Source organism: Acomys russatus, chromosome 13 (assembly GCF_903995435.1).
Source record: "Acomys russatus chromosome 13, mAcoRus1.1, whole genome shotgun sequence".
NCBI lineage: Eukaryota > Metazoa > Chordata > Mammalia > Rodentia > Muridae > Acomys > Acomys russatus.
In genome coordinates, this window is record NC_067149.1 from 64297827 (window position 1) to 64323929 (window position 26103).

Consider the following 26103-nt stretch of genomic DNA (forward strand, 5'->3'; position numbering starts at 1 on the left):
AACATAGAATGACACCAAGGCATACTTTCTATAATAAGTCTACTATGTTTCCTCTGCAGAAATGGCAGGTCGCTGGAAATCCTAGGTCAGTGCAATGCTTTGTCCTTTTTTTTTTTTTTTTTTTCCTGCATTCTCCTCTGTCAGGGCCATAAGAGTTTCCTGGTGTCTGTGAATGCCTGTGTCTAATCCTTCGTACACGTAGTAGAGGGTATCCTGAAGGGTGAGCAAATACACACATGCAGCAACAGTGACTGACACAGAGTGATGAGAGCGGAGGGTGGAGAGAGAGACACACACAGGCAGACAGACAGACAGAGACAGATGCAGAGACAGACAAGAACAGGCAGAGAGACAGAGAGAGACAGAGACAGAGACAGACAGAGACACAGAGAGAGACAGAGAGAGATGGAGAGACAGAGGCAGACAGAGACAGAGAGAGACAGAGACACAGACACAGAGAGAGACAGAGAGAGACAGAGAGAGATGGAGAGACAGAGGCAGGCAGAGAGAGAGAGAGAGGGAGAGAGAGAGAGACAGAGAGATGGAGAGACAGAGAGAGACAGAGAAAGAGCAACAGTACAGAGAAGAGAGAGTTAGAGAGGTCTCAGAATGAAATTTTTTTAATCTTGAAAAAGTAGAAGTACCACTACCCTTTTCAGATGAAAAACACTGAAGTATAAACAGCTTGTGTAAATTGTACAAAATGGCACATTTAATAAGCGTCTAGATAAGGTTAGGAGCCTAGGGACCTGGGTTCCTCAGAAGCATGTGAGAATTGCAGGTAAAAGCACCTTCCAAGGCCTGAGTCTGAGCCTCTCTTTTATCTTAATAACATTCCACTACATGTGAATAAAGGGAGAAGGACCATTTAATAGGATAAGTTAGGAAGCAGCATCTCACAAAGGAATGTTTGAAGGACTCTGCAGAAACTGGACCAGTTCTCAAGTTTCTTGGGTTAATGTAAGTTTACAGTTTGTGATATAAAGACGCCTTTGGAACTATGAGAACAATAGTTGTGTCTAAAATACTGAAAACCAATAAAACAGCTAACACAACGGACTGTTTTCTTACAAACAATGATTGTTGTATTGTCAACGCTTGAAGAAAATATTTGTCTGGCTGGGTCATTAAGTCATCTTTACATATTAATCAAAAGAGTGTTCCTGTAGAGAGACGTGTTCCCTAGCTGTGAGCTTCAGTCAGGAATCCCTGAGGGCTAAGCACTGGCTTGATCTCTGACCTCTGACCTCTGACCTCCACCACAATGTAGTACATATCTAAAACTTTTTAAATTCTATCGTCCTTTAAGACCTTCTAAATCTGTGGTTCTTGACCATCCTAATGGTTGTGACCCTTCAATACAGTTCCTCACGTTGTGTTGACTCAAGCCATGAAATTATTTTTGTTGATACTTGTAACTGTGGTTTTGTTGCTGTTATGAGTCATAATGTAAATATCTGTGTTTTCTGATGACCTTAGTTAACCCCTGTGAAAGGGGCATTTGATACCTCACGAAGGGTCGTGACCCAGAGGTTGAGAACTTCTGCTCTAAATCATTTTGATAAATGTTCTTGGATAAATAATCAAGGTTAGACATCTGTAATTATAAAACCAACTTACTTCTTTAAGGTAAGAAATTAACAACATATTAAGGAAAATATTTTGTGTTGGAAAACTTAAGCTGAGCAATATCACAAGCACTTTTGGTGCTTGTTTTAAAAGACTCTCATGCTTACATAGGAACAGTCCATACCTTGATCTTGGAAAAGCATCTGACCCCATGGGTTGCACCTCTTTGCTCAGGTTCTCCCATGCTGTTCTTCTGATTGTTTCCAGATGTTTACGCTTTAACTGTCCTACTGCTGTCTTCCCAGGAAAAAAAAAAGACAAGTATTAACTAAATTATTTTCTGAACTGTAAGAAGTCATTCTTAAAAACAACAAAAGAAAAACAGACAACAACAAACAACAAAACTCTCTTAGGGATAGGGTGTCTTATTCAGAATCTCCATTGCCATGATAAAACACCAGTACCAAAATCAAATTAAAGGGGAAAGCTTTTTGCTTGCTTGTTTGTTTTAGATCACAGTTCTATATCTTTATCTGTATATCTATAAACAGTTCGTCACTGAGGGGAGTCAGGACAGGAACTCAAGGCAGGAACCTGGATGCAGGGGCCAGTGCAGAAGCCATGGAGGAACAATACTTTCTGCTTTGCTCTTCATGGCTTGCTCAGCCTGCTTTCTTATATAACTCAAGACTGCCTGCCCAGACATAGCTCCACCTATAGTGAGCCAGGCCCTCCCACATGCATCATCAATCAAGAAAATGCTCCACAGGGTAGACCAGAGTCAGTCTCCTTGGAATATTTTCTCAACTGATGTTCCCTTCTTCCAAATGACTCTAGCCAGTATAAAGTTGGAATAAAACTGTTCAGTACTCCATTGTGTAATTTTGTACCATGGTTTCTTTATCCATGGAACTAGAAAAGATCATCCTGAGGTAACCCAGACCCAGAAAGCCATACATGGTATGTGTTTACTTATAAGTGGATTTGAACCATATAGTACAGGATAAGCATACTACAATTCACAGACCCAAAGAAGATAAGTAACACTGAGGACCCAAGGGAGGATGCTTAAATCTCACTTAGATGGAGAAATAGAATCGCCAGAGGAAGCAGTTGAAGAGAGGGAACAAGGTTGGAGAAGGAGTTTGTAGAGAAATGAGGATGGAGATCAGACCTAGGGATAGTGGGGGGGGGGTGGGGTGGGAGGGCAGAGGGCCTACAGAGAGAACAGAAACCCTGGGAAGGCACATCTCTGTGACAAGCTAGAGACTTATGACAGGGTAGGCTTCTGGGAGGATGTGGGTGTGACTCTAGCTGAGACTCCTAATGACAGGGGTCAGGGGTTATGGAGACTGAAGAGGGCACTGTCTAATCAGACAGGACTCCTAGTGTAGGGAGGAGAACACCAACCCACCCACAAATATTTTGACCCAAAATGTAACCCACCCACGTACAGGATGTGCAGGGATGAAAATAGAGCATAGATTGAGGGAATGTCCAACCAATGCCTGGCCCAACCAGAGACACACTCCAAGGGAGAGAATCAACCCCTGACACTACAGGGAAATACTCTGCTACAGCTGTCGTTGGAGAGCCTCCACCCAGCAACAGATCAAAACAGATGCTGAGACTCACAGCTAAACACTGGATAGAGCAAAGGGAGTATTGTGAAAAAGTAGGGGGAAGGATAGAGAAGTCAGGAATTCCACAAGAAGACCAACAAAGCCAACTAACCAGGGCACAGAGGGCCTGTCAGGACTGAAGCACCAACCAAGGATCATGCATGGACTGGACCTAGGCTCTCTACGCAGATGTTGCAGATGGGTAACTATGGCTTCATGTGGGCCCCCTAAGTGTGGAGGATGGGCTGTCTCTGACATAGACTCTGTTGCCTGCTTTTTGATCACTTCCCCTTGGTGAGTCTGCTTAGCAGGCTACAGGGAAAGAGGATACACTCAGTTCTGAGGCAACTTGAGGTGCTTGGAGGGGTTTGAAGGTGGGCTCCCTTTTCTGAGGAGAAGAGAAGGGGGGACAGGGAGAAGAGGAAGGGAGAGTGAAACCAGGAGAAGAAGAGAAAGGAGAGTGTTAGGTCTCTGCCCATTGCAGGGCATTGGCTGGCATATTCTGCCCTCCTCCTAGGGGTGAGGCTTCCCCCCTCCCAGAGACCCTTCATTAAATAATCTAGATAAGTTGCTTCCTCCCCACTTCCTTTCCCCACTTCCTTTCCCCCTCCTCTCCCTCTCCTCTGTTCTCAGATTTGCTGGGCCATGATGCTGCCTTAGGACCTCTGCTGACAAAAAATACATTAATACCATAGCAGCCTAGTGGGAAGGATGTCTGGATAATGAGTAAGTCCTCTGTCACATTAATCAATATATAGGCTGCTTGGATTATGCTTCCTGTGGTAATGTATCTTTATCAGGTCTCTGATGGATTTGAAGGTCAATAAAAACCAAGGCTTCAGCTGCTGTCTCAGAAAAGTGTAAAGTTTATGTAAGGTCTGAAGATCTAAGAAAGTGTTTGAGGGTCTGAGAAAGGTGTTTTAATATTGGTAACAAGAAAGTGATTTAAGGTATATAAAAACTCTTTCCCCAGGCCATTTAGAGCTTTAATATTAATCAGATTTTTAATTATATCCCAAGCCAATTTGTCTCTTTTTGTAAACTTAAAAAGAGTCTTGTAAGCTTCAGGAGATCCAATTGAGTCCAGAGGTCATGCTCCAGATAAGTACCACTGTCAACCAATAGCCTTAATTTCCTTCCTATTTAAATTTTCTCCCCCATTCCCTGGTTTTGTGACTCCCATGACCCAACTACCAAAGCCAGGGGCCTAATAGTTTGAAATGTACACCTAAGTGTTGTGGAAGTTTTGGTATATATATAAATATGTTTTCGCTTTAATCCCAGGCGTGGGATCTGGGGGCTGCTCCAGTTTGTCCACAGCTGATATCTGCCTCCTGAGAGGCCATGTGATATTTTGTCAGCTGTAAACCTACCTCATGTGGGGCTGTGGTCTTGATCGCACAGTGATAAGTGGGGATAAAAGCCAGACCCAAAGGGACACTAAGGGTTCCAAGAAAGAAGGCTGCTGGTGTGTCCCCTGCTGCTCCTGCAGTGTGATGAGAAGTCAGTCAGAGCTATCCTGAAATAAAGATTGGACTTGTCCCAAGGAACCTGCCAACCCTAAGCAGCAGGAAGCAGCTAAGGAAAACTATGTCCCCTCTTCCCCCTAATCTTCTTTCTTCCCTAACCTGGTGTTGGGGTGTTGGAAGGAACTGGGGTAGAGAAGGGAGAGAGAGAATTAAGGAACACAAAATAAAAAATAGTTGCTTAAAAGTATGCCAACACCTAAGGAAAAAAAATTCTGTCTTTAACCTTTTTACTTTATTTTCTGCCCCTAACATATATATGTTCCCAGCATCCTGCCAGGTGCTGTGTCCAGAACTCAGGTGCTCGGGCCTAAACCTCACAGAGTGCATCAGCTGGGCCTGCAGTCTCCTAGCCACAAATTGTCTCACAGATCCTGGACAGAAAATACAACAGCCTGTTCTTCCTAGTCTTGGCCAACATTTCAGCTTTTTTGCACCTCTCCCTTCCCCACAAATCAACACCCCAATGTCAGCCAGAAGTAGCTAAAGATGATTTCTTCACCCATTATCCATTTATTATCAACAACATGCTGGGGTGTTAGCTGGCTGTTGCAGGGCACTGTGGGTGTACTTTGGCCTCTGCCTAGGGCTGGGCCTTTCCCTCTCTCAGAAGCCTTTCCCGATATAATCTAGACATTTTGGTTCCTCTGAACCTTTTCCCCCTCCCACTCTCTCTCCTTCCTTTCTCTCTCCGTTCCTTCTCCTCTCTCTCTTTCTGTATCTCTCCTTCTCTGTCTCTGTCTCTGTTCTCTGTCTCTCTCTCTCCTTCTACCTTCCCTTCCTCCTCCTCTACTGCTCCCAATAAACCCTCATTTATAGAATGTAGCTTCATCTCACCATTAGCATATTCCATTTTAATCAATCAGGGACTATGATCGGGGTGTAAAGCGAATAAATAAATAAATTTTAATTAAAAAGGAGAAAAATACTGCCCAGCACCGCTGGGAAGCTGGCTCAGTGGGTAAAGCATTTGACTCCTAAGCTTGAGGTCCTGAGTTTGAATTCTTAGGAAAAAGTCAGGCTTCTCTGCAACTGCCTATAAGCCCAGCCCTGGGAGAACCCACACAGCAGGATCACTGCAGTGTGCCAACCTAGCACCCGAACAAAATCATTCTAGAGGAAGAACTTTAGCATTAGTGCTTGTCCTCCATAGTACACATCTGTGTACATGTTCACCTGCATACATACTTACGGATACACACAAACCTGTAAATACATTTGCATTACACACACACACACACACACACACACACACACACACACACACACACACAATTTAATCAGTACCTAAAATGTTATAAAAACACTCAGGAAAGGTTTTGTTTGTTTGGTTTGTTTTTGTTTTTTCTTTTTTGTAGTCGTTGTTGCTGTTTTGTTTTTTATTCTGACTGTATTTGTACTGCACAGCAGAAGACTGGTTTTGTGTGATTTCTATTGAAAAAAGACAATGCAAATAATTACGTTTATTCTTTGGGGATATTAAAGATAGCCTCTGTGCTTGTTAGTTTCTGACCTTAAGCTAATGACTATGTGGTTAAAATAAAGACTTTCAATTCTTTAGCCGAAGCAAACGAGACCCAAGTGATGCCCTTTGAACTCACTTCAAGGCTGCTGTCTTTAAGATTGCAAAGACCTTGATATTTTCTTTACAGTTGAAGTACTGAGACTGTGGGTTTCATAGTGACTGTCACTTACTCTCAGCTCTTACAGCACCTCTGACTTGGCCAAGTGACCCTCTCACAATTCTTCCCTAGAGTTAAGACAGTGTATTTAGTCCAATCACATGGAAAAGCTCTTGTCAAAGACTAAGCATGGTGAGAATGCCTATGTGATCACCTGTGCAGTAATGCAGCCTAATCCACAGGTTGTCTTCCGGTCACATTTTCTATACTGCCCCTACAAAAGTCACCAAAGGACGCAGTCCACTTAAGACAATGGGGGTCTGTGGCATCATTAATAGAAGTCTCAAGTAAATATGTTCAACTTCCAATCCATGGAAACGTCAAGACAAGTGAATGTTGTATTGAGCCATTAATGTGATTAAATTTGGTACAAAAATAATGAAAAAGAATGCAAAGACATTCATTGTGTTTGTGCTAATTCTCTGCCTCACTGAGCCAACAAAGTCTGTTTGACCAGGCTCCTTTCCTGAGTTCTTTGCATTCCAAGACTCCCATGGAGATCAAGAAGAGAAACACTTTCTGGCCCACTGTTGATTCACAGAAACCTGGGGAGACACAGGATTTTAATCATGAAAACAACTTAAATAAAAACAATAAATAAGTATAACATCTGAGGACTAATCCAACAATTCCAGGTTTAAAAACATAAGAGATTACAGACACCTAAACAGAGATCTAGATGTGATTATTTATGACCTAGATGTGATTTATTTATTATCATGTATGGGTGACCATGTCCCTCTCTGGAGAGGCATTGTGATTGCAAGAATTCATGTGCAGTGCACAAAGGTGACTTGAGCTCCATTCAACTGTACCAGCTTCATCTAACTTTATATATTTCGTGTCTTGAAAGTTGGGTATTTTCATCAACATCAAAGTATTTTAATTTTATATTTATTCTACAAGATTTATTTTAACATACTCATATGATTTCTCAGCAGTTTCCGTAGTACTAATGTATAAAAATGCTCTGAACAACATATTTGAAAATTAATACACAATACTCTGAGTTTATAAAACATTTAAAATGTTTACCAGAGTTCCCAATCCCAGTTGCCACTAAGTGAGTACTTGAATCCTATGACCCAAGTTCTCTTTACTCCCTTACAGTTACAACAAATACTTACTGAACACTTAATGTGTGCTAGTCACTACATGAAGCTCAACACTCAACAAAGAAGACAAGCATACTGCTCTATAGAATAATAAATTTGAGCCTTGAGCTGGGAATGCTGGCTCATGCCTTTAATCCCAGCACATGGGAGGCAGAGCCAGGCAGACCTCTGTGTGTTCAAGGACAGCCTGGTCTACAAAGTGAGTCCAGGACAGCTAGGACTACAAGAGAAATCCTGTCTCAAAAACAAAACAAAACAAAACCAAAACAAGCCAACCAAACAAAATCCAAAAAACAAACACCAGAAAAAACAAAGCAGAAAACTAACGTTGCTTAAGACACCTTGGTCAGCCTACAGACTGGGAAAAGATCTTCACCAATCCTACATCTAACAAAGGTCTAATATCCAAAATATATAAAGAGCTCAAGAAATTAAACACCAAACCAAATAACCCAATCAAAAAATGGGGCTCAGAACTAAACAGAGATTCTCAACAGAGGAATATCAAATGGCTGAGAAACACTTAAAGAAATGCTCAACATCCTTAGTCTTCAGAGAAATGCAAATCAAAATGACCCTGAGATTTCATTTTACACCCATTGGAATGGCCAAGATAAAAAACTCTAGTGACAGCACATGTTGGCAAGGATGTGGAGAAAAGGGAACACTCCTTCATTGTTGGTGGGAGTGCAAACTTGTATACCTACTTTGGAAATTAATCTGGCACTTTCTCAGAATACTGGGAATAGGGCTACCTCAAGACCCAGCTATACCACTCCTTGGAATATACCCAGAAGGTGCTCCACCACACAACATGGACATATCAACCATGCTCATAGCAGTCTTATTCATAATAGCCAGAACCTGGAAACAACCTAAATGTCCCTCAGTCAAAGAATGAATAAAGAAACTGTGGTACATTTACACTATGAACACTACTCAGCTATCCTGAAATTTATGGGCAAATGAATGGAACTAGGAATGATCAAACTGAGTGGGTTAACCCAGACTCAGAAAGATTCACTTGGTATATACTCACTTATAATTGGACACTAGCCCAACAGAGATGTCCCTTGAAAGTCTTCACTTACCAGGAGATTGGGATAGATGTGAGGACCTCCTAATGGGACTCTAGGTGACAGAAGTACAGGAGAATAGGGAAATAAAAGAATCCAGAGGGACCTAGAAACCTATAAGAAGAACATCATGATGGTTAGATCTGGACCCAGGGGGTTCTGCTCAAGCTAGTGCACCAACCAAAGATAATACATGCAGTAAATATTGAACCCCTACTCAGATCTAGCCAAGGGACAGAGCATTATCCACAGTCATATGGAGAGTGAGGACTGACTCTGGCATGAACTCTGGTGCCCCATATTTGACCCCTTTCCCTTGGTGGGGAGGCCTGGGGGCACTCAGAGAAAGAAGAGGAAGGTTGACAAGATGAGACTTGGTAGATTGTGACCATATGGTCGGGGAGGAGGTCCCCTTCAGTCACAGACCTAAGGGATGGGAATAGGGTGAAAGAGGGAGGGAGAGAGGAGCAGGAGAAGACAAGCAAGGGGATAAAAATTTAGATGTAATCTGAATAAATTAATAAAAAAAAAAAAGACACCTCGGTCACTAGAGAAAGTTGCTCGGACCCAGATACCTAGGAACCTATGCCTCTCCTGGGAAAATAAAATTTCTTAAAAATACATAAATAAATGTACACTGGGATATAATAAGGCCATGTAGGCTGAGCTACAACTTAGTTATTATAAAAATAGGGAATAAAATTCATAGGACATGAATGAAAATTATAGGGGCTCTCTTGGGATTTCTGAATAGACATGTGAATGAAATCCTCAGACTCAAGGCTCCCACATAGACCTTCAAGTCCACTTAACTTCCTGAGAGGACTTGCTACTGATTTTGGAAAGAATGGTAGAAGTGGTTGGTTTCCAGTAGAGAGGAAACTTAGATTTAAATTTACACTAACATCAAAGTCTCAACCCTCCACACCTGCCGCTCTTCTCATCCGTAGTGCAGTCTCTCATCAGCCTTTCTCTCTTCTCTTCCTCCTTGCCCATGCCCTACCCATCAGTAAGAAAGAACTTAGTTCTCTCTCATGTCAAAGCTGTCTTTGTTTTTTATAGAGGCTTAGAATAGTTATATTCTAAATATCTATTTTTCGTTTCTCAGTCAAGAGTAACCCAGAAGATCACTGGGTATTTATGCCATGAGCACTGAGTAATCATCTGGGGAGGTTTTAATCAGCATCTTGAAGATTCCTTTCAAAATGATTTTGTTGTGTCAGAGAAGTTTTACAAACAAGAGTCTGGATTGTAAATAAAACATACAAAGCCCCACACTTGAACACAGATTGAATGTTAATAAGTTAATCCTGACCTTTCTCTAATGTGCCAACTTTTTCTGTGAAACATATTATATCTTTTCAGATGCATTTTAAACATGTCCACAGAGGAAACATCTGTTTCCTTAACCCCACAGATCCTCTGTAACCCAATACTGAACCATTTCACGTTCTCCTGTGGAACACTTTGAACCTAAATGAGAAATGGACAAAGAGTAAGTCACAGCCATGTAAACAGTGCCTCTTTGTTAGCACAGGATTGTTTAAACAATGACTTCTACTCCCAGGATCACAGAGTATCCGGACAAGTCCATATCAATCAGTAATGCTCATAAAAACATCACATTGCACTTTTATTAAGCGGACAGCAATGCAATGTTTCTCCTTCTATAGCATCCACCAAAAGAGTAAGTAAGACTTTACCACACACATTCTCAAGAAAAATTTACCACAACTGTGAACCATTTTGCACTGTTTTATTTTAAAGATATATGATGGAACAACTGTTCTCTCAAACTTTTTTAGGAATGCAGTGCATAATCGTTCAGTAGGTGTGTGAGCACACTACAAAGCAGATCTCTAGAACAATAACTACCTTGCAGAACTGACACTCTATACACACTGAGCATAAATCCTCGCAGGGAAAACCCTTTGGTTGGTGGTCCTTAAAGACATCTCCATCACAGGAAAACACAGCTCTGCACACAGTGAACACAAACACTCACGCACACTCTGTATCCACAGCTTGTGACTGTCAGAAAATGCATGCTGTTCATTCCACCTACTCTGTACGACTGAGTTAAGGAAACACTTTGCTTTACCTTGGCCAAGCAAGAAGAACATACATGAAGAAGCCTGAGGAGAAGGTCCTCTCCCTGGTGACGGAAAAAGAAAGTCACAGCAGCAAAGGTCTTATGAAAAGCACCTATTTCCAGAATCTCCAAATTGCCTCTAACTGTGAGAGACAGCCTATTGGGTGGCTTCCAGATAAAATCCTTTCAACCAATACCAGGCCAAGGAAGAGTGTGCCAAGAAAGGACTTGGAAAATCAACAATGACTTATTTGAGTCCTAGAAAATTATTTTATTTTGGTCAGCTCCTTCGAATGAGAAATCAAAGGAGAACACACTTAATTCCATCTGTAAACCTGAATATATATATATATATATATATATATATATATATATATATATATATATATATGTGTGTGTGTGTGTGTGTGTGTGTGTGTGAACTTTTATATTCTACATTCAAGGTATGTGGATTGTGCCCTCTGGAAGAGTTAACCAGATATTAACAACATTACCCATCCATGTGCTTTCAGCATGCAAAACAAGAGTGGAACACTGACAAACCCTTCACCAGCAATCTAGCCAGTTCATGGCTTTGGATGTGCTCTAAGTCTAGACAAAGAAGCAGAACAGGAAGTTCAAAACAAGAGCTCTGCCTTTAACAGAACCAGCTGTGAGTTGCATCAGTGTTACTTCCTGTACTGATTGATCGCATCTAGGCAATGAGGAGATGATTTGAGGAGAAGCAGTTTTCCACACTTGAGACAGTTGGCTTGACCTAAGTCTTACCAGGCAGTTTTAAGCTCGCTAATGCACAGTCCTGTTGAAACCCTGATCTTTCTGGTTAAAGCAAGTTTGGAGAGTTCTCGAAACCCTGTTTGGTTCCTTTCTGCATGTCCTAATAACCAGGTGGTATCTACCCTTGCTTCCCTGTTGGGGGTTGGTCTGGTGCTATGCAAATTATGGCCCCCAAGATCTGGTTCCTGCTCAGAGGAGCACATTGTCATGTGTACCTACCTGTCCTTGTGTAAACCTTGCATCACCTAATTTAAAGCTGATTGGTTAATAAAAAGTGCTGAAGCTTGGGATTTACAGAAGAGAAGGGGGTGTGGTCTTGAGGTTGTGAGGCCAGAGGTTGGGGGACAAGAGGAGAAGGTGTAGGAGAGGAGGAGAATGGAGGGAGTCAGAGAAAATATTAACTCTAGTACCTGAGACCCTGGATGGAGGAAGGTCAAGTGATGGTGGGACAACAGATTAGTTATTATGTTCACACCTGTTTAATTTAGAGTGAATAATTGTCACAATGTGTGGTTATTTGGGGAAATTGTTGATTGATGAATAAGGTTTTGCTACATATATGACTGAATATTAATTATTAACATTCTTCAACACTTTCCCCAGCAAGATTTGTCAGGCTGGCTTAGCTAGCCCTTCAGCCGCTGGAATACTGTCTTCTCTGGTTGACATCTCCCCTCCCTCCTGGGCTGTAAGTGCCTACTGATTTCCACTGCATCCTAAACAAGGAAGGTTCTAGACTGAAGTAGTCTCCGCAGTTGCTGAAGTTGTGGGGGAAAAAAAAAAAGCTTGCCTTACTCCACTTCTTTCCAGTACTGGTTTTGCTATGAGAGAAATACCATGGCGATTATAATTTTGTCAGATTGTCTCAATTGTTTTCTTCCTTTTATCTGAAAAAAAAAAAATGCAGTTTGAGGAACAGAAATTGGTATCTCTACTTAATCTCATAGAGGGAAATATTTAAACTTCTTTTCCCAAAGAAGAAAGAAATGATCTCTTTGCAAATGTTCCCCACATATCTGGTTGTTAGGATATGAATGGTGAAGCTGTACTGAGGAGTGGGAATCACGCCACGCAGCAGAGTCACTTAAGAGATTTATTAGGGAATACAGAGAGACAGTCTCTGGAGACACATGGAGAGAGAGAGAGAGAGAGAGAGAGAGAGAGAGAGAGAGAGAGAGAGAGAGAGAGAGAGAGAGAGAGAGAGAGAGAGAGAGAGAGAGAGAGAGAGAGAGAGAGAGTGAGAGAGAGAGAGAGAGAGAGAGAGAGAGAGAGAGAGAGAGAGAGAGAGAGAGAGAGAGAGAGACGGAGGGAGGGACGGAGGGAGAGAGACAGAGAGATAGAGAGGCGGAAATGGGAGGAGTTAACTTTATAAACTACCCAGGGACATGCCCAGGAAGTACAGTACACACGCATGCCCAGAGGGTGCACAAGAGGCTTAAGGGGCTTGAGTCCTGCCATGCGGGTGGTGACTTGTTTCTGCTTGAGTGCTTCTGGAGTGGCTTTGGTGTTGCCTGTTTTCCCTCTGTCATCAGGGCCTTTAGGGGTGACTACATCGCTGCCTGATTACTAACACTGGTAATCCAACAAAATCCCAGGATCTTCCTCAAAACCATTCACAGGTGCATTTTCTTGTTCACATAATAAAAAGGAGGAGACAGCTGGGGGAGTGTCAGGTGTGAGGCATTATTTTGACTTTCTTCCCAGATGAGCTGACTTGCTTATGTGGGCTTTGAGCCTGTTTGTATCTGAAATACGAGAATCTTTATGTCTATCTTGCAAGACTGTTATGAAGACAGAGCTACCAAACTCCCATCAGCACCCTCATGGGGAGTGGATGAAAGAGCCACTCTGCCAGTGGCAGCGATTATTATTCATTCATTCCACAAATATTTGTTAAGGCTTTACTAAATTCCCTGCGCAATAGTACGTGTTAGGGATCAGAAGATGAATAGCTTGTTCTTGCTTTCACGAGGTCTCAGAAGCTATTGGAAGAGGCAGATCATTAAGTGGTAATTGGAAGCTATTGCCATGATACAGTCAATTTCAGGGGGGCGGGAAGAATTAATGAAAACCATTTTCATGCCTGTAATAAACAGTGCCATCTGGATGCAGTATAATAGTTTAACAACCTGTACTTTAATAAGCACAAGTCTGAAGATCTGATTGCAGGCTGTCTGCGTGCTTAGAGACGTATATAAACGAACAGCGTCTGTCTCAAAGCACAGAGAAGAAAACTAGAGGTCAGGGCAGACAGCATAAGACTTTAACGTGGAAAACAGTCACAAAGCAAAAGAAGAGTTAGAAAGCCAAACTGGGAAGCAGGTTAACAATTGTATCAGAAAGGGAAAGGACTGAGATGCAGAGGCTGCAGTCCTCGAGGACATAAAGCCTCCACTGGAAGCTAGAACGGCCCTGGTATTCCCCCTCCACCTCCATCTCCACCATCCCAAGGTCACACAAATATTTTCCAGTAACACAACCTAACAGCATCTGGTGAACAGGGAACCTGGGGACCTTAGTCTACAGATGCCAGCCTATGAAACACCAGCTTATTTCCAGCTCAAAATGGTATTTTGGACTCCTTATGTGACGTGTGCTTTTCGGTTGAGTGACTAACACATAAGAAATGTGTAAAAGAGTCTTTGGTTCTGAGGAACTGCTGCTACATTGGAAAGACGCAGCTCTGATCTCATTTGGTACATGATATTTTGATAAAACTGGACACCATGGGAAATTACAGGTAATACATAATAAACATATGCTTCACATATTTTAAACATTATTCTGGGGACTTTAGGTCACACCAGGGCCTTCCATTCTCCTAAAGCCCTATGGCATAAGTTCTGTCACTCAACTTTAAAGATACAGGACTTAAAGCATAGGAGGTGTGGGCCACGTCACATAGGTCACAAGTGGCAAAGCCTGTATTTAACCCTGGAGATTCTTACCAACTGCAGAAGTCAGGCCTTTCTGGGTGCATGTGTCTAAGTGCTAAGATGGTTTCTTTTGAATGGCTTTACAATCTAATATGTTTTGCTTCTCCTTTGTTTATTCCTAAGCTATTTTCTATAAGTGTCATTGTAAATTATATTTCAGTTAAATATGTTTTGAAACTGGCAGAGTAAGAATCCTCCCTCCCTGCTCTGGGCCTTACAACCCCCACCTCTGTCACCTTTGAGGTGGTCATGGAGCCTGGCAGTCAGGTGACAGGTGAGACTTTCTCCTTATAAGGTCATGTCCAGGAAGAACCTGAAATTTCTCTTCATGAATATAAGGCATTCCTAGAACCTTGGCCCTGTGCAGTGATGAGCACTTACCACGAAAGCCTCTACCCTCTCCCAAGGTGTAAACAGCCTTTGTCCTTTCTCCTTAATTAAATGAGCTGCCTCATTAAGCCTATCTGCTGAGATGTCTGTTTCTTGTGCACTCACTACCACCTGAGGTCTTCATCCCCTGGATCTTCTTGCCTTGCCCCTTCTCCCAGGGTGCACTGGTTGTGGGTTGTTATCAAAGTTATGGGTGGCAAAGCAGGGCTAGGAATGACACATATTCCTGGAATTAACTCTTTAATATTAAGAGGGATATCATCCATTTCTGAGTCAGAATCTTAATACTTTTTCATCGTTATCTAAGTATCCTTATTTCACTCAGGGCATCTCTCTCTCTCTCTCTCTCTCTCTCTCGCTGATGTGCACATGTATGTTTGTTTGCGCATAGACATGCACACATACAAACGTACACACAAACTCGTTTATACAGGTACACATGTAGAGGTCAGAGGATAACCTCAGGTATTGGCCCTCACCTTTGACTTGATGGAGACAGGGTCTCTTTGCTGCTCTATATTCAGGATAGCTGCCTGTGAAACTCTCAGGATTCTCCTGTCTCTGCCTCCCACCTCTCAGTGGGAGTACTATGATTACAGACACAGTCAGCTATACTTGGTTTATGGGGATTTGACCTTAGATCTGTATTCTTTCATGGTAAGCAGTCTACCCACTAAGCAAGAGTACACATCCTCCCTCCTTACCCTTCCACAGTTTCCTATCTCAGAGCTTCCTGCATCATAGGTTCACGTGCTATAATGAAAAGCACTTCATCAGAGCTGCCTTTCCTCTGGAAAATGGTGTTTCTGTTGCTAGAACACCATTACCAAAGGGTAGGCAGCCTCCAGAGTTCCACTGTGGGTGTCAGATGCATTGACTCTCCTCCACTTTTTAACTACCATAGTTTTGAGATTTCTTAATGTATTCCTACCTTTGGGGTATTTCTACTCAGATGCCCCTGGTGATCATTTTCTCTGCTGTTAACATAATAAATTGGTCTTTGCTAACTCTAGTCCATCTGATTCCATGTGACATGTGCATTTCATATCATGAAATGATAACATGATTGTGCATACTGTTGACTATTTTTGTGATTTTTGGAGTCTTTCCTCGTGTTTGATTACAAGACATTCAATCAACTGATGCAACAGTCTCATTTCAATGCATAATTGCCACATGTTTGAAGTCTAGAATCTGAATTCGTTGTTCCTTCAGAAGCCACCCCAAAACCAGAACCCACATTGCCCTGCCTTACATGACCTCAGAGGCACAAAGTTTAAAGTAAAAATTTAACCAGTGACCTCAGTGCACCTAACTCTTTTGGAATCTTAAACTTTACAAAGGCCTGATAGGTCAAAAGGGAATAACCCTAATGGTTTAATCACTTTCTCTTTTCACTACAGTAATCCATGCACATAGAGGCCTGCGACAGCACCCCACCACACACATTAAAAACTAAACTTCCTTCCAGGCATGGTGGCACATGCCTTTAATCCCAGAACTCTGGAGGCAGAGGCAAGTACATCTCTATGAGTTAAGGCCAGCCTGGTCTACGCAGTGAGTCCAGGACAGCCAAGACTACACAAGAAACTCTGTCTGAAAAAAACCAAAACCAACCAGTGAACCAAAGAGCCAACCAACTAACCAACCAAACATACAAACAAACTAAAATTCCCATTGCTTCTGGCTGGTACATATTTTTCCTCTCTAGCTGCTGTCTCCCCTCTCTACCTACCCACTATACCACTCTGCCGCAGATGGCTTTTTTCAATACAGAATTTTTTTAAAGAGCTCTATTATAGAGGTATTTTAGACACCAGTGTTATTCTGTATTCTTTTAATTTTGATATACCAAAACACTGATCACTAAAATCTGAGATTTAACATTCATTTAGCACCAAATACATTCTATCCTATTTATATTAAAATTATGCTCATTCTTCTATTAATCTCTCTTATAGGTGTTTGGATAAAGAAGTTATTACAATTTATTTGTGGTGTGTGCATACATGTATGTGTATGCTGCATATATGTTATGGCATGCATGTGTAGTCTGAGGACAACTTGCAGGAATCATGTTTCTCCTTCCATCATGAAGATTCTGGGCATACGATTCAGGTCCTCACACTTGTCAACAAGTGACTTTTACCCACTGAGCTGTCTCACAGGCTCCTTAAAGGGTTTGTAATGTTGTCAAGACTCAATCCACTCTCAGAATTGTATTTAGGTGATCATCCATAGTCTCTTTGAATAAGAAGCAATGTCTCAGCCTTGTCTTGGGAAGAGGAAGATGTTTGACCATTGAAAGAGAATGGCATGGACTGGAGGGATGACTCATTGGCTAAGAGCATTTGCTGCTTTTCTCAGAGCACACATCGGGGCTTCAGAACCACCTCTAACCCCAGCTTCAGGGAAGCCAGCACCCTTTTCTAGCTTCCTTTGGCATCAACACACATGTGACAGACACACTTGCATACATATGTAAATTTTAATTAAAATTTTCTATCAATGTGAGCTTCTCAGAATATCTGTTAACTCAAATCTGCCTGAAATCCTTTTGAGAAAAAGGTTCTAATTGCACAGCTTGTATGTGAATACTCCCTGAATGATATGGTGCCTCCTGAAAATGCTAAGACTCCTGATGTCCATTTGTCCCAGTAGTGGTAAGGTGAACTTTGGTCACTTGGCACATGTGTATCTTCTAATTCTCTTACTTTGCCCATTTGTTTCATGGATGGTTGTGTGGAGTTCTAGAGATCACACAGTCTCTTTAATATTATTATCTCACTAGTCTTTTCATCTGCTGCCACATCAAAATTCAGTTATTTGTGCTAGGATAAGGCTCTCCTTATCTTCCAATATTGATTAATTTAAGTCAGTGTGAACTTCCAGATTTTTAATCACTGAGTCGTTTACAGTCTACTCCCTTGATCATTGCATTAGTTCCTCATTCCACTTCTGAAACAAAATATCTGACAGAAGAAATATGAGGAATAAATTACTTGACTCACACCTTGAGGGTGTAGTCCATCCATCATGGCAGGGGTAGGGGGCAATTTGAGGACTGACAGGTGGCTGGTGTCATGGCATCCACTGTCAGGAAGCAGAGGGAGATGAACCCTGTTGCTCAACTCACTTTCTCCTCTTTACTTAGCCTGGGAATCTATAGCCCAGAGGATGGAGTCACCCACATCCTCCCTACCTTAGTCAAACTTTCAGGATATGCCCCATAAAAGCATGTGTCTACGGTGCGTGTAAATCCAGTCAAGTTGGTAATGATATGTGCATTTCATATCATGAAAAGATAACATGATTGTGCATACTGTTGACTATTTTTGTGATTTTTGGAGTCTTTCCTCGTGTTTGATTACAAGACATTCAATCAACTGATGCAACAGTCTCATTTCAATGCATAATTGCCACATGTTTGAAGTCTAGAATCTGAATTCGTTGTTCCTTTGGAAGCCACCCCAAAACCAAAACCCGCACTGCCCTGCCTTACATGACCTCAGAGGCACAAAGTTTAAAGTAAAAATTTAACCAGTGACCACAGTGCACCCAATTCTTTTGGAATCGTAAACTTTACAAAGGCCTGATAGGTCAAAAGGGATTGACCCTAATGGTTTAATCACTTTCTCTATCCCAATCACCATTGTTGGACTCTCCCCCATGTCCCTGAAGCCAAATACCCCAGCTCTATCCCTGGTCCTAGCTCCCTCTTACACCAGTAGCCCAGGGACACATTCAGTCTCCTTGATCTGAGATTTATCCCCGACCTCTATTGGTTGAGCATGTGGTCACTAAGCTGGACACTTCAGCTTCACTCAAGAGCTCCACCAGAAGTCACCAAACCACCAGACACTCCAGCATTGAACAGGGACATATGGGGACAACAAGATGGCTAGCAGACAGCATAAGAACACAAACAAGAGCCAACACCAGCAGAAGACAAGGATCCTACCACAGCAATCCCTTGGTATCGTAACATAAAAGAAGCACAAGAGAGTGACCTCAAATCCAATCTTAGAGACCTTTAAAGAGGACATTAATAAATCCCTTAAAGAAATACAGGAAAATACAATCAAACAGGTAGAGGCCTTTACAGAAGAAATGAATAAATCTCTTAAGGAAATATGGGAAAATAAACTAAATAGGTGAAGGAAATGAGTAAAACTGTTCAAGACTTGAAAATTAAAGTAGAAGCAATAATGAAAACACAAACTAAGGGAATCAGAGAAATGAAAAACCTAGGGAAAATGAAACAGGAATAACCAATGTAAGTTCACCAACAGATTGAAAGAGATGGAAGAAAGAATCTCAAGCATAGAAGACACAATAGAATAAATTGATTCATCAGTCAAAGAAAATATTAATTCTATAAAATTCTTGACATAAAACATCAAGGAGATCTGAAATACCATGAAAATACTTGGGTTAAGAATAATAGGAATTGAAGGTAAAGAGTCCCAGCTCCAAGGATCAGAAAACATTTTCTTTTTTTCCTTTTTTAATATTAATTTATTCAAATTACATCTCAGTTCTTAGCCCATCCCTTGTATCCTCCCATTCCTTCCTCCCTCCCACTTCCCCCTATTCCCCTCCCCTATGTCTGTGACTGAGGGGGACCTCCTCCCCCTGTATATGCTCATAGGGTATCGAGGCTCTTCTTGATGACCTATTATCCTTCCTCAGAGTGCCACCAGGCGTCCCCATCCAAGTGACATGGTCAAATATGGGGCACCAGAGTTTGTGTGAAAGTCAGATCTCCTTCTCCACTTAACCCTGTCCATCGGCTAGTCTGGGTAGGGGTTCGAAGTTTACTGCCTATATTTTCCTTGGCTGGTGCCATAGTTTGAGGAGGACCCCAGGGTCCAGACCCGCCTGTAGTTTTCCAGGACCCTCTGGATCCTTCTATTTCCTCATTCTCCCAGGCTTCTCACACCTAAAGTCTCAATAGGATGTCCTCCTCTCTGACCCACTTTCCTGGTAGTTTTTCATGGGGACGTACCCCTTGGACTAGTGTCTCGATATAAGTGAGTATATACCATTTAACTCTTTTTGCTTCTGGGTGAACTCACTCATTATGATAATTTATAGTTCAATCCATTTGTCCACAAATTTTGGAAATTCCTTGTTTTTAATAGCTGAGTAGTATTCCATAGTGTAAATGTACCACAGTTTCTTTATCCATTCTTCTACTGAGGGACACGTTGGCTGCTTCCATGTTCTGGCTATTATGAATAAGGCAGCTATGAACATGGTTGAGCATATGTCTTTGTGTGGTAGTGCATCTTCTGGGTATATTCCAAGGAGTGGAATAGCTGGGTCTTGAGGAAGCCCTATTCCCATTTTCCAGAAAACATTTTCAACAAAATAATATAAGAAAATTTCCCTAACCTGAGGAAAGAAATGCCATTTGATATACAAGAAGCTTGTAGAATACAAATTAGATTGGCCAGAAAAGAAAATCTGCCCATCACATGATCATCAAAACACTAAATCTATAGAGCAAAGAAAGAATGTTAAAAGCTGAAAGGAAAAAGACTGAGTAACATACAAAGGCAGACCTATCAAAATTACACCTACATATTAAGAAAAGATCTTTACCAAGCCCACCTCTGACAGATGGATAATATCCAAAATGTACAAAGAATGCAGGAAATTAAACACCAATAAACCAAATAACCCAATTAAAAATGAGTTACACAACTAAAGAGAAAATTCTCAGCAAAGGAAGCTCAAATGGCCAAGAAACACATAAAGAAATGTTCAATGTCTTTGATCATCGGGGAAATGCAAGTGTAAATGACTCTGAGATTCCATCTTACACCTTCTCAGAAAATTGGAAATAGATCTACCCAGGTATACCACTCCTGGGTGTATACCCAGAAATGTTCCACCTTATCACAAGGACACCTGGTCAACTATGTTCATTGTAGCCTTATTTGTAATAGCCAGAAACTGGAAACAACCTATATGTTCCTCAACCAAAGAATGGATAAAGAAAATGTGGTACATTTACACTATAGAATACTACTCAGCTATTAAAAACAAGGAAATCATGAAATATGAAGGCAAACATATGAAACTACAAAAGATCATCCTGAGTGAAGTAACTTAGACCCAGAAAGACACAAATGGTATATACTCACTTATAAGCAGGTATTAGCCACAAAGTACAGGATAATCATACTGCAATCCATAGACCCAAAGAGGCCAAGGAGAGACTAATAGAAGATGCTTGAATCTCACTCAGAACAGGAAATACAATAGATATCTATAGATAGAGTGATAGAACTGGGTGGGAGATGGGCTGGGGAGAATAACAGGAGTAGGGATCAGGTGGGAAGAGAAAGGAAGAGAGCTCATGAGAACTGGGAGAGAAAACAGACATCTTTGAAGGGGATCTCTGGGAGAGGGGTTCTCCTGGGAGTCTATGGTGGTGACCCTAGCTGAGACACCAAGCAATGGGTCTTAAGCAGCATAAAGTTAGCACCTCCTGTAACCAGGTGGGACTCTTAGCAGAGGGAAGGGGACACCAACCCACACATAAAACCTTTGGCCCAAAATGTGTCTTGTCTACAAGAAATGTAGGGGTAAATGGGTAAATATGGAACAGAAATTAAGAGAATTTCAAACCAGTGACTTGCCCCGCTTGAGATCCACCCATGGGAGAGGGCAGATCACTGTCAGTATTAATGATATTCTGCTATGCTAGCAGACACGAGCCTAGCATAACTATCTTCTGAGAGGCTCAATCTGCCAGATGATGGAGACAAATGCAGAGACCCAAGGCCAAGGAATGTGCTGAGATCAGGGTGTGTTGTGGAAGAGTAGGCAAAGGATAGAGGGAGTTGGAGGGGTCAAGGGCACCATAAGAAGACTTACAGAGTGTCTAACATAAGGCAACAGGTGCTCACAGGAACTGAACCACTAACAAAAGAACTCGCACGGACCAAACCTAGACCCTCTATACATATGTAGCAAATGTTCAGCTTGCTCATCATGTGGGTCCCCAAATGATAGGCATAGGAGCTGTCTCTGAATCTGCTACCTACCACTGGGTCAGTTTCCCCTAGTTGGGCTGCCTTGTCACTTCCCAGTTGGAGAGTGTGTTTTGTCCTGGGGTGACTTGAGGTAGCCGGGTGGATTGGTACCAACTGGGGGCCTCTCCTTTTGTGAGAGGAAGAAGAGGGGGAAATGAAAGGAGGGGTGTGTGGGCGGGACCGGGAGGGAGTGGGCTGGGAACAGGATGAAAAGTGATTAAATAAATAAATAAATGGAGGGGGAAGCAAAACCAAAACAAACAAACAAACGAACAAACAAACAAAATCCCATGGCACTGTCTTTCCATTTAGTAGAAACAGAGACCCTTACATCGTCCTCTATCTCTTAAACACCCGTTGTCTGGAGTACTGCAGCTGGCTAAAGGCCAGACCAGCTCTCCTGTTCTCATGTCTTCAGGAAACGATCTCCCATGATGCCCAGATGAGGGGTATACAGCTTTCAGATATCAACATGTGGCAGCCAAGACCAGGGATGTCTGCCCCAGCCCGAGAGATCTTCAAACGGAACCTGGGAGGGGGATGCAGGACTGAAAAAGAGACAGGACAGGGAGCCACGAAGAAATGAGGGCAAGTCTGGATTCTGATCAAACCCCCTTTATTGAAAAATTTCACAGGGCTTTTATAGGGTCTCAGAGAGGCAAGGGCAGGGTTGCTATGGAAGCTGAATGGCAGCTATTCTGCTCTCTAGCCCGGTAGTAAAAACTTCGATAAGGGAGGAAACTTTGAGAGAATGTAGCTGTAGAGGTGATAAGCAAGCAGGTTCCTAGGAGCTAATGGAGATGTTCTGCTATATATCTCAGTAGTAGAAACTTCAAGGATAGGAGATAAATTCTGAGAAATGCAGCTGCAGAGATAAGGCAAACAAGCAGCTTCTGGGACTGGGACTGAGTGGTGTGGCCTCGGGCTGACCCTCAGCTTGCTATGTGCCAAACAGGTGTAGAAAATGGAGCCTACAGGCAAGGTGGAATTGCCTATGTTTTAGGCCAAGAACCACTAAGGGTGGCCCCTTCCGGATATCCATCTGGTCTTTGGTGGTGACAGACCTCTGCTGCTGCAGGGCCATGGACCCAGACATAGCCCCTGGTGATGGCACAGGCCAGGGCGCTACCATGGTCCCAGGTGGCATCACCAGCCTCTCACATCAGGTTGTTCCTCACTCCCCTTGCGTCGCCAGTTCTGCCTCTCTTCTCTGTGCACACATTCTGTTTCTGTTTATCTTCCATTTCTCCACCACTTCCTTGCTCCTTTTAGTTGTGGCCAGGGTTTCTGGGGTCCAGAGTATCTGGGTTTATCTCAGGAGTAGTCTCATGAGTGAGGTCATATGCTCCCTCCCACTCATGCGTTATGGTGCCTGGCAGGGGTCATCTCAGACATGACCTGCCCAGCCAGGCCTGTGCAGTGCTGTACTGGTGGTCATCTCAGCCTAGATCACTATCCAGACCCAACAGCACTAGTCTGGTGGTCATCCTGGATTCCCTCCAGGCCAGCTCGAGTGGCACCTTACAATGCTCCTCTGTCTCAGGCTCCCTCACTCCCAAGGTCCTGAGTCGCAGGTGGTGGTCTTCTAGTCTCCACCTTCATACCTGCTCTGGGAGCCCATCCAAGCCCGCCTGGCTCCAGACTGGTGGTCATCTCAGGCTAGCACCCTGTCCAGGCCCCCTGCCACTGGACTGGAGGCTATCCCAGGCTCACTGTTTTCAGGGAATGTTAGGCTACTAATCAATCAGAGGTTCATAGGTCAGAACACTGAGCTTAGACATAACCTCTCTCCTCTCCACCACCAACCAACACACATGGGACACAGCAGCCATGCCTGAAATGCCTCTTGGGATAGGTAGTGTTCCTTTATGAAAGTCTATAATAAAATGGAACAAACGGAGCAAGGGAAAATACTAAATGTACAATTTGAGGAGAAAAGGGGCACCAGACAGTGGTTTGAGGTTAACTCCTGTGTTCAAGAAGAAAAACAGATTAAAGAAAAGCCTGACATTAAGTTGAATAAAGGGAGTAGTTACTTCAGGGCGAGACGCTGCTCAACTAATCTTCCAACTTATGAAATTAATGAGCAGTGTAGGTCCAGGCACAGTGGTACACGCCTTCAATCCCAGCACTCTGGAGGCTATGTCTGCAGGGTCTCTATGAGTTCCAGGCCAATCTGGCCTACAAAATGAATTCAAGGACAGCCAGGGATACACAGAGAAACTCTGTCTGAAAAACAAAGCAAAACAAAACAAGAAGAATTGTTTTTTAATTTTTCATTATGTGTATATGTGTGTATCTGAATGAGGGGTGTGAGCTCACAGAGCCCACAGGTGTCAAATCTGCTGGAGCTGGGGTTACAAGTAGTTGTGAACTTCTCAACATAGGGTTGGAAGCTGATCTGGGATCCTCTGGGAGAACAGTAAATGCTCTTAATCACCAAAGCCATCTCTCTAGCCACCCTGAAAGCTGCTATCATATAAGGAAATAGACACAAGTTAAAATATAAACTGCAACCTTTCTGAGTGCATCTAATCTTTGAGTTCTCAACACATTAGCTGTATCACCGGAAGTGTTTTGATTCATACAACCAAAGAAGGAATAATGGTGCCAACTGGCTATGGCCAAAGGCTTCGTTTCTCCAAGTTTTTGCAAAAGACCCTTAATTATGACTCATCACTACTGGTTACTATAATCAGATGATGTGTTACATTTATAACGAAGCAGGCCATAATCATAAATTTGTGGATGCACATATGTTTTTGCTTTTAGCTCCAAAACAACTAAAAGGGTCTTGATTGGACAAAATAAAGAGTAGATGAAATTTGTTCAAATTGCTTTTATTTGAAATCCCGTTGGACCCAGCAGGATGCAGTTACTGTTTTCCTTTCCTCTGGATGACAGTGTTTGTCTACGTGGCACAATTTTAAGTAAACCAACTCCAAAACACCAATTGTGGGCGGCTCAAATTTCTCATGCTTCTCTGTAAGGGAACATTACACTGAGGACTTTTTAAAATTTAAAATGTACTTTAGGATATGAGGGTGACCTGGCTGTGAAATCTGTCATGCCATTTATCACCAGGGTTAATCTAGCTGATCTGGCTGGCTATGCAGGTATCTTTTTCACTAATTCAGTTCAGAAATCCCTGCCTAGGAATGGTCATACCCACAGTGAACTGGGTTTCCAACATTGACAAGCCTGAAATAATATCCCAAAGACATGTTCACAGTCCAACCCAATGTAAACAATTTCTCATTAACACTCGCCTTCCAGCTGTATGGATGTGTTGCAGGATATTTGATCCCATTGTGATCCCTGAGATTGTTAACTGTAAAAACCTGTCTTTTGTTTGGTGTGATTGATCCCTAACACACACACATTTAGTCCACGAGCTTTCTGTACACAGGATTTAATAAAGTTAACCCTAGGTCAAGAGGTGGAGCAAAAAATCAGCCGACAGAGGTTAAAGAATGGGAGGGACTATGAGTTGAAGAGTATTTAAAAAGTAGAAGAAGATTTTAACGCTTGAGTTCTTCAACTCCTTAGCCTTTGGCTTTTTGGGCTTTCTGAGTTTTGAGCTAGCAAGACGTTGGCCTTGGGTTTTTGGCCTTTTTCTCCTGGCCTGTCATCTGAGCTAGTGAGTCTTTCAGGCCTTTTCCATCGGGACATGAGCTGAGTAGGAAGGGCAGCTGGGTTCTTTCTCTCCCTTTCTGAGCTAGCAGGTTTTCATCCAGCATTTGGGTCCTGAGTCTTTATTTGTAAAATAGAATGATTGAGATTTTCTTTTAAAACAACATAGGTAAGTTACAGACCATCCCAACTATATAGTAAGACTGTCAAAAAGCAACCCAAAGGGGGAGGTGGAGGAACAAAGGGGGAAAACAACAACAACAACAGAAATGAGATGGATCAAAGTTATTCTTTGCCCAAGTAGTAATACCCTTTGACTCTGAAAAAATTACTGCTGAACATTGAGAATTGGTTCTTCTATAAATTCATGTACTTTCAAGGTTTAGATAAATATCACTCACTGAATGACTAATGGAATAAAATATTATATTCACTGCCTTTGAGAAACTTTCATACATCAATAAGACTGAAAGAAGCACAGTACCACAGCTTTACCTACCACCCTGTAGATCTCCAGCAGATCTGAGCATCACAGAGGCCTGAAACACAGTGACACTCCACCTGACCCACAGTCCTTCTGTTTGCAAGGTGAGCACAGCTGAACTTCCTCCCCAGATGCAGAGAGGTCAGAATGAATGC

At 42.3% G+C, this 26103-nt stretch overlaps 1 protein-coding gene and 1 non-coding gene across 2 annotated transcripts in view; both read right to left on the reverse strand.

The window, feature by feature from the left end:
* Positions 1 to 10854, reverse strand: part of LOC127197593 (solute carrier organic anion transporter family member 1A5-like) — a 50906-nt gene extending 40052 nt beyond the window's left edge. The window contains exons 1-2 of the mRNA XM_051155539.1: positions 10692 to 10854; positions 1754 to 1866 (exon numbers count right to left, since the gene is read on the reverse strand). Of these exons, the coding sequence (XP_051011496.1) occupies positions 1754 to 1813 (60 nt within the window). The 5' untranslated portion in view covers positions 1814 to 1866; positions 10692 to 10854. The remainder of the gene's footprint in view (positions 1 to 1753; positions 1867 to 10691) is intronic.
* Positions 10855 to 23555: 12701 nt separating this feature from the next.
* Positions 23556 to 23687, reverse strand: LOC127197772 (small nucleolar RNA SNORA17). Its single transcript, XR_007831737.1, has one exon. It is a non-coding gene; the product is annotated as a small nucleolar RNA SNORA17 (small nucleolar RNA).
* Positions 23688 to 26103: the final 2416 nt, after the last annotated feature.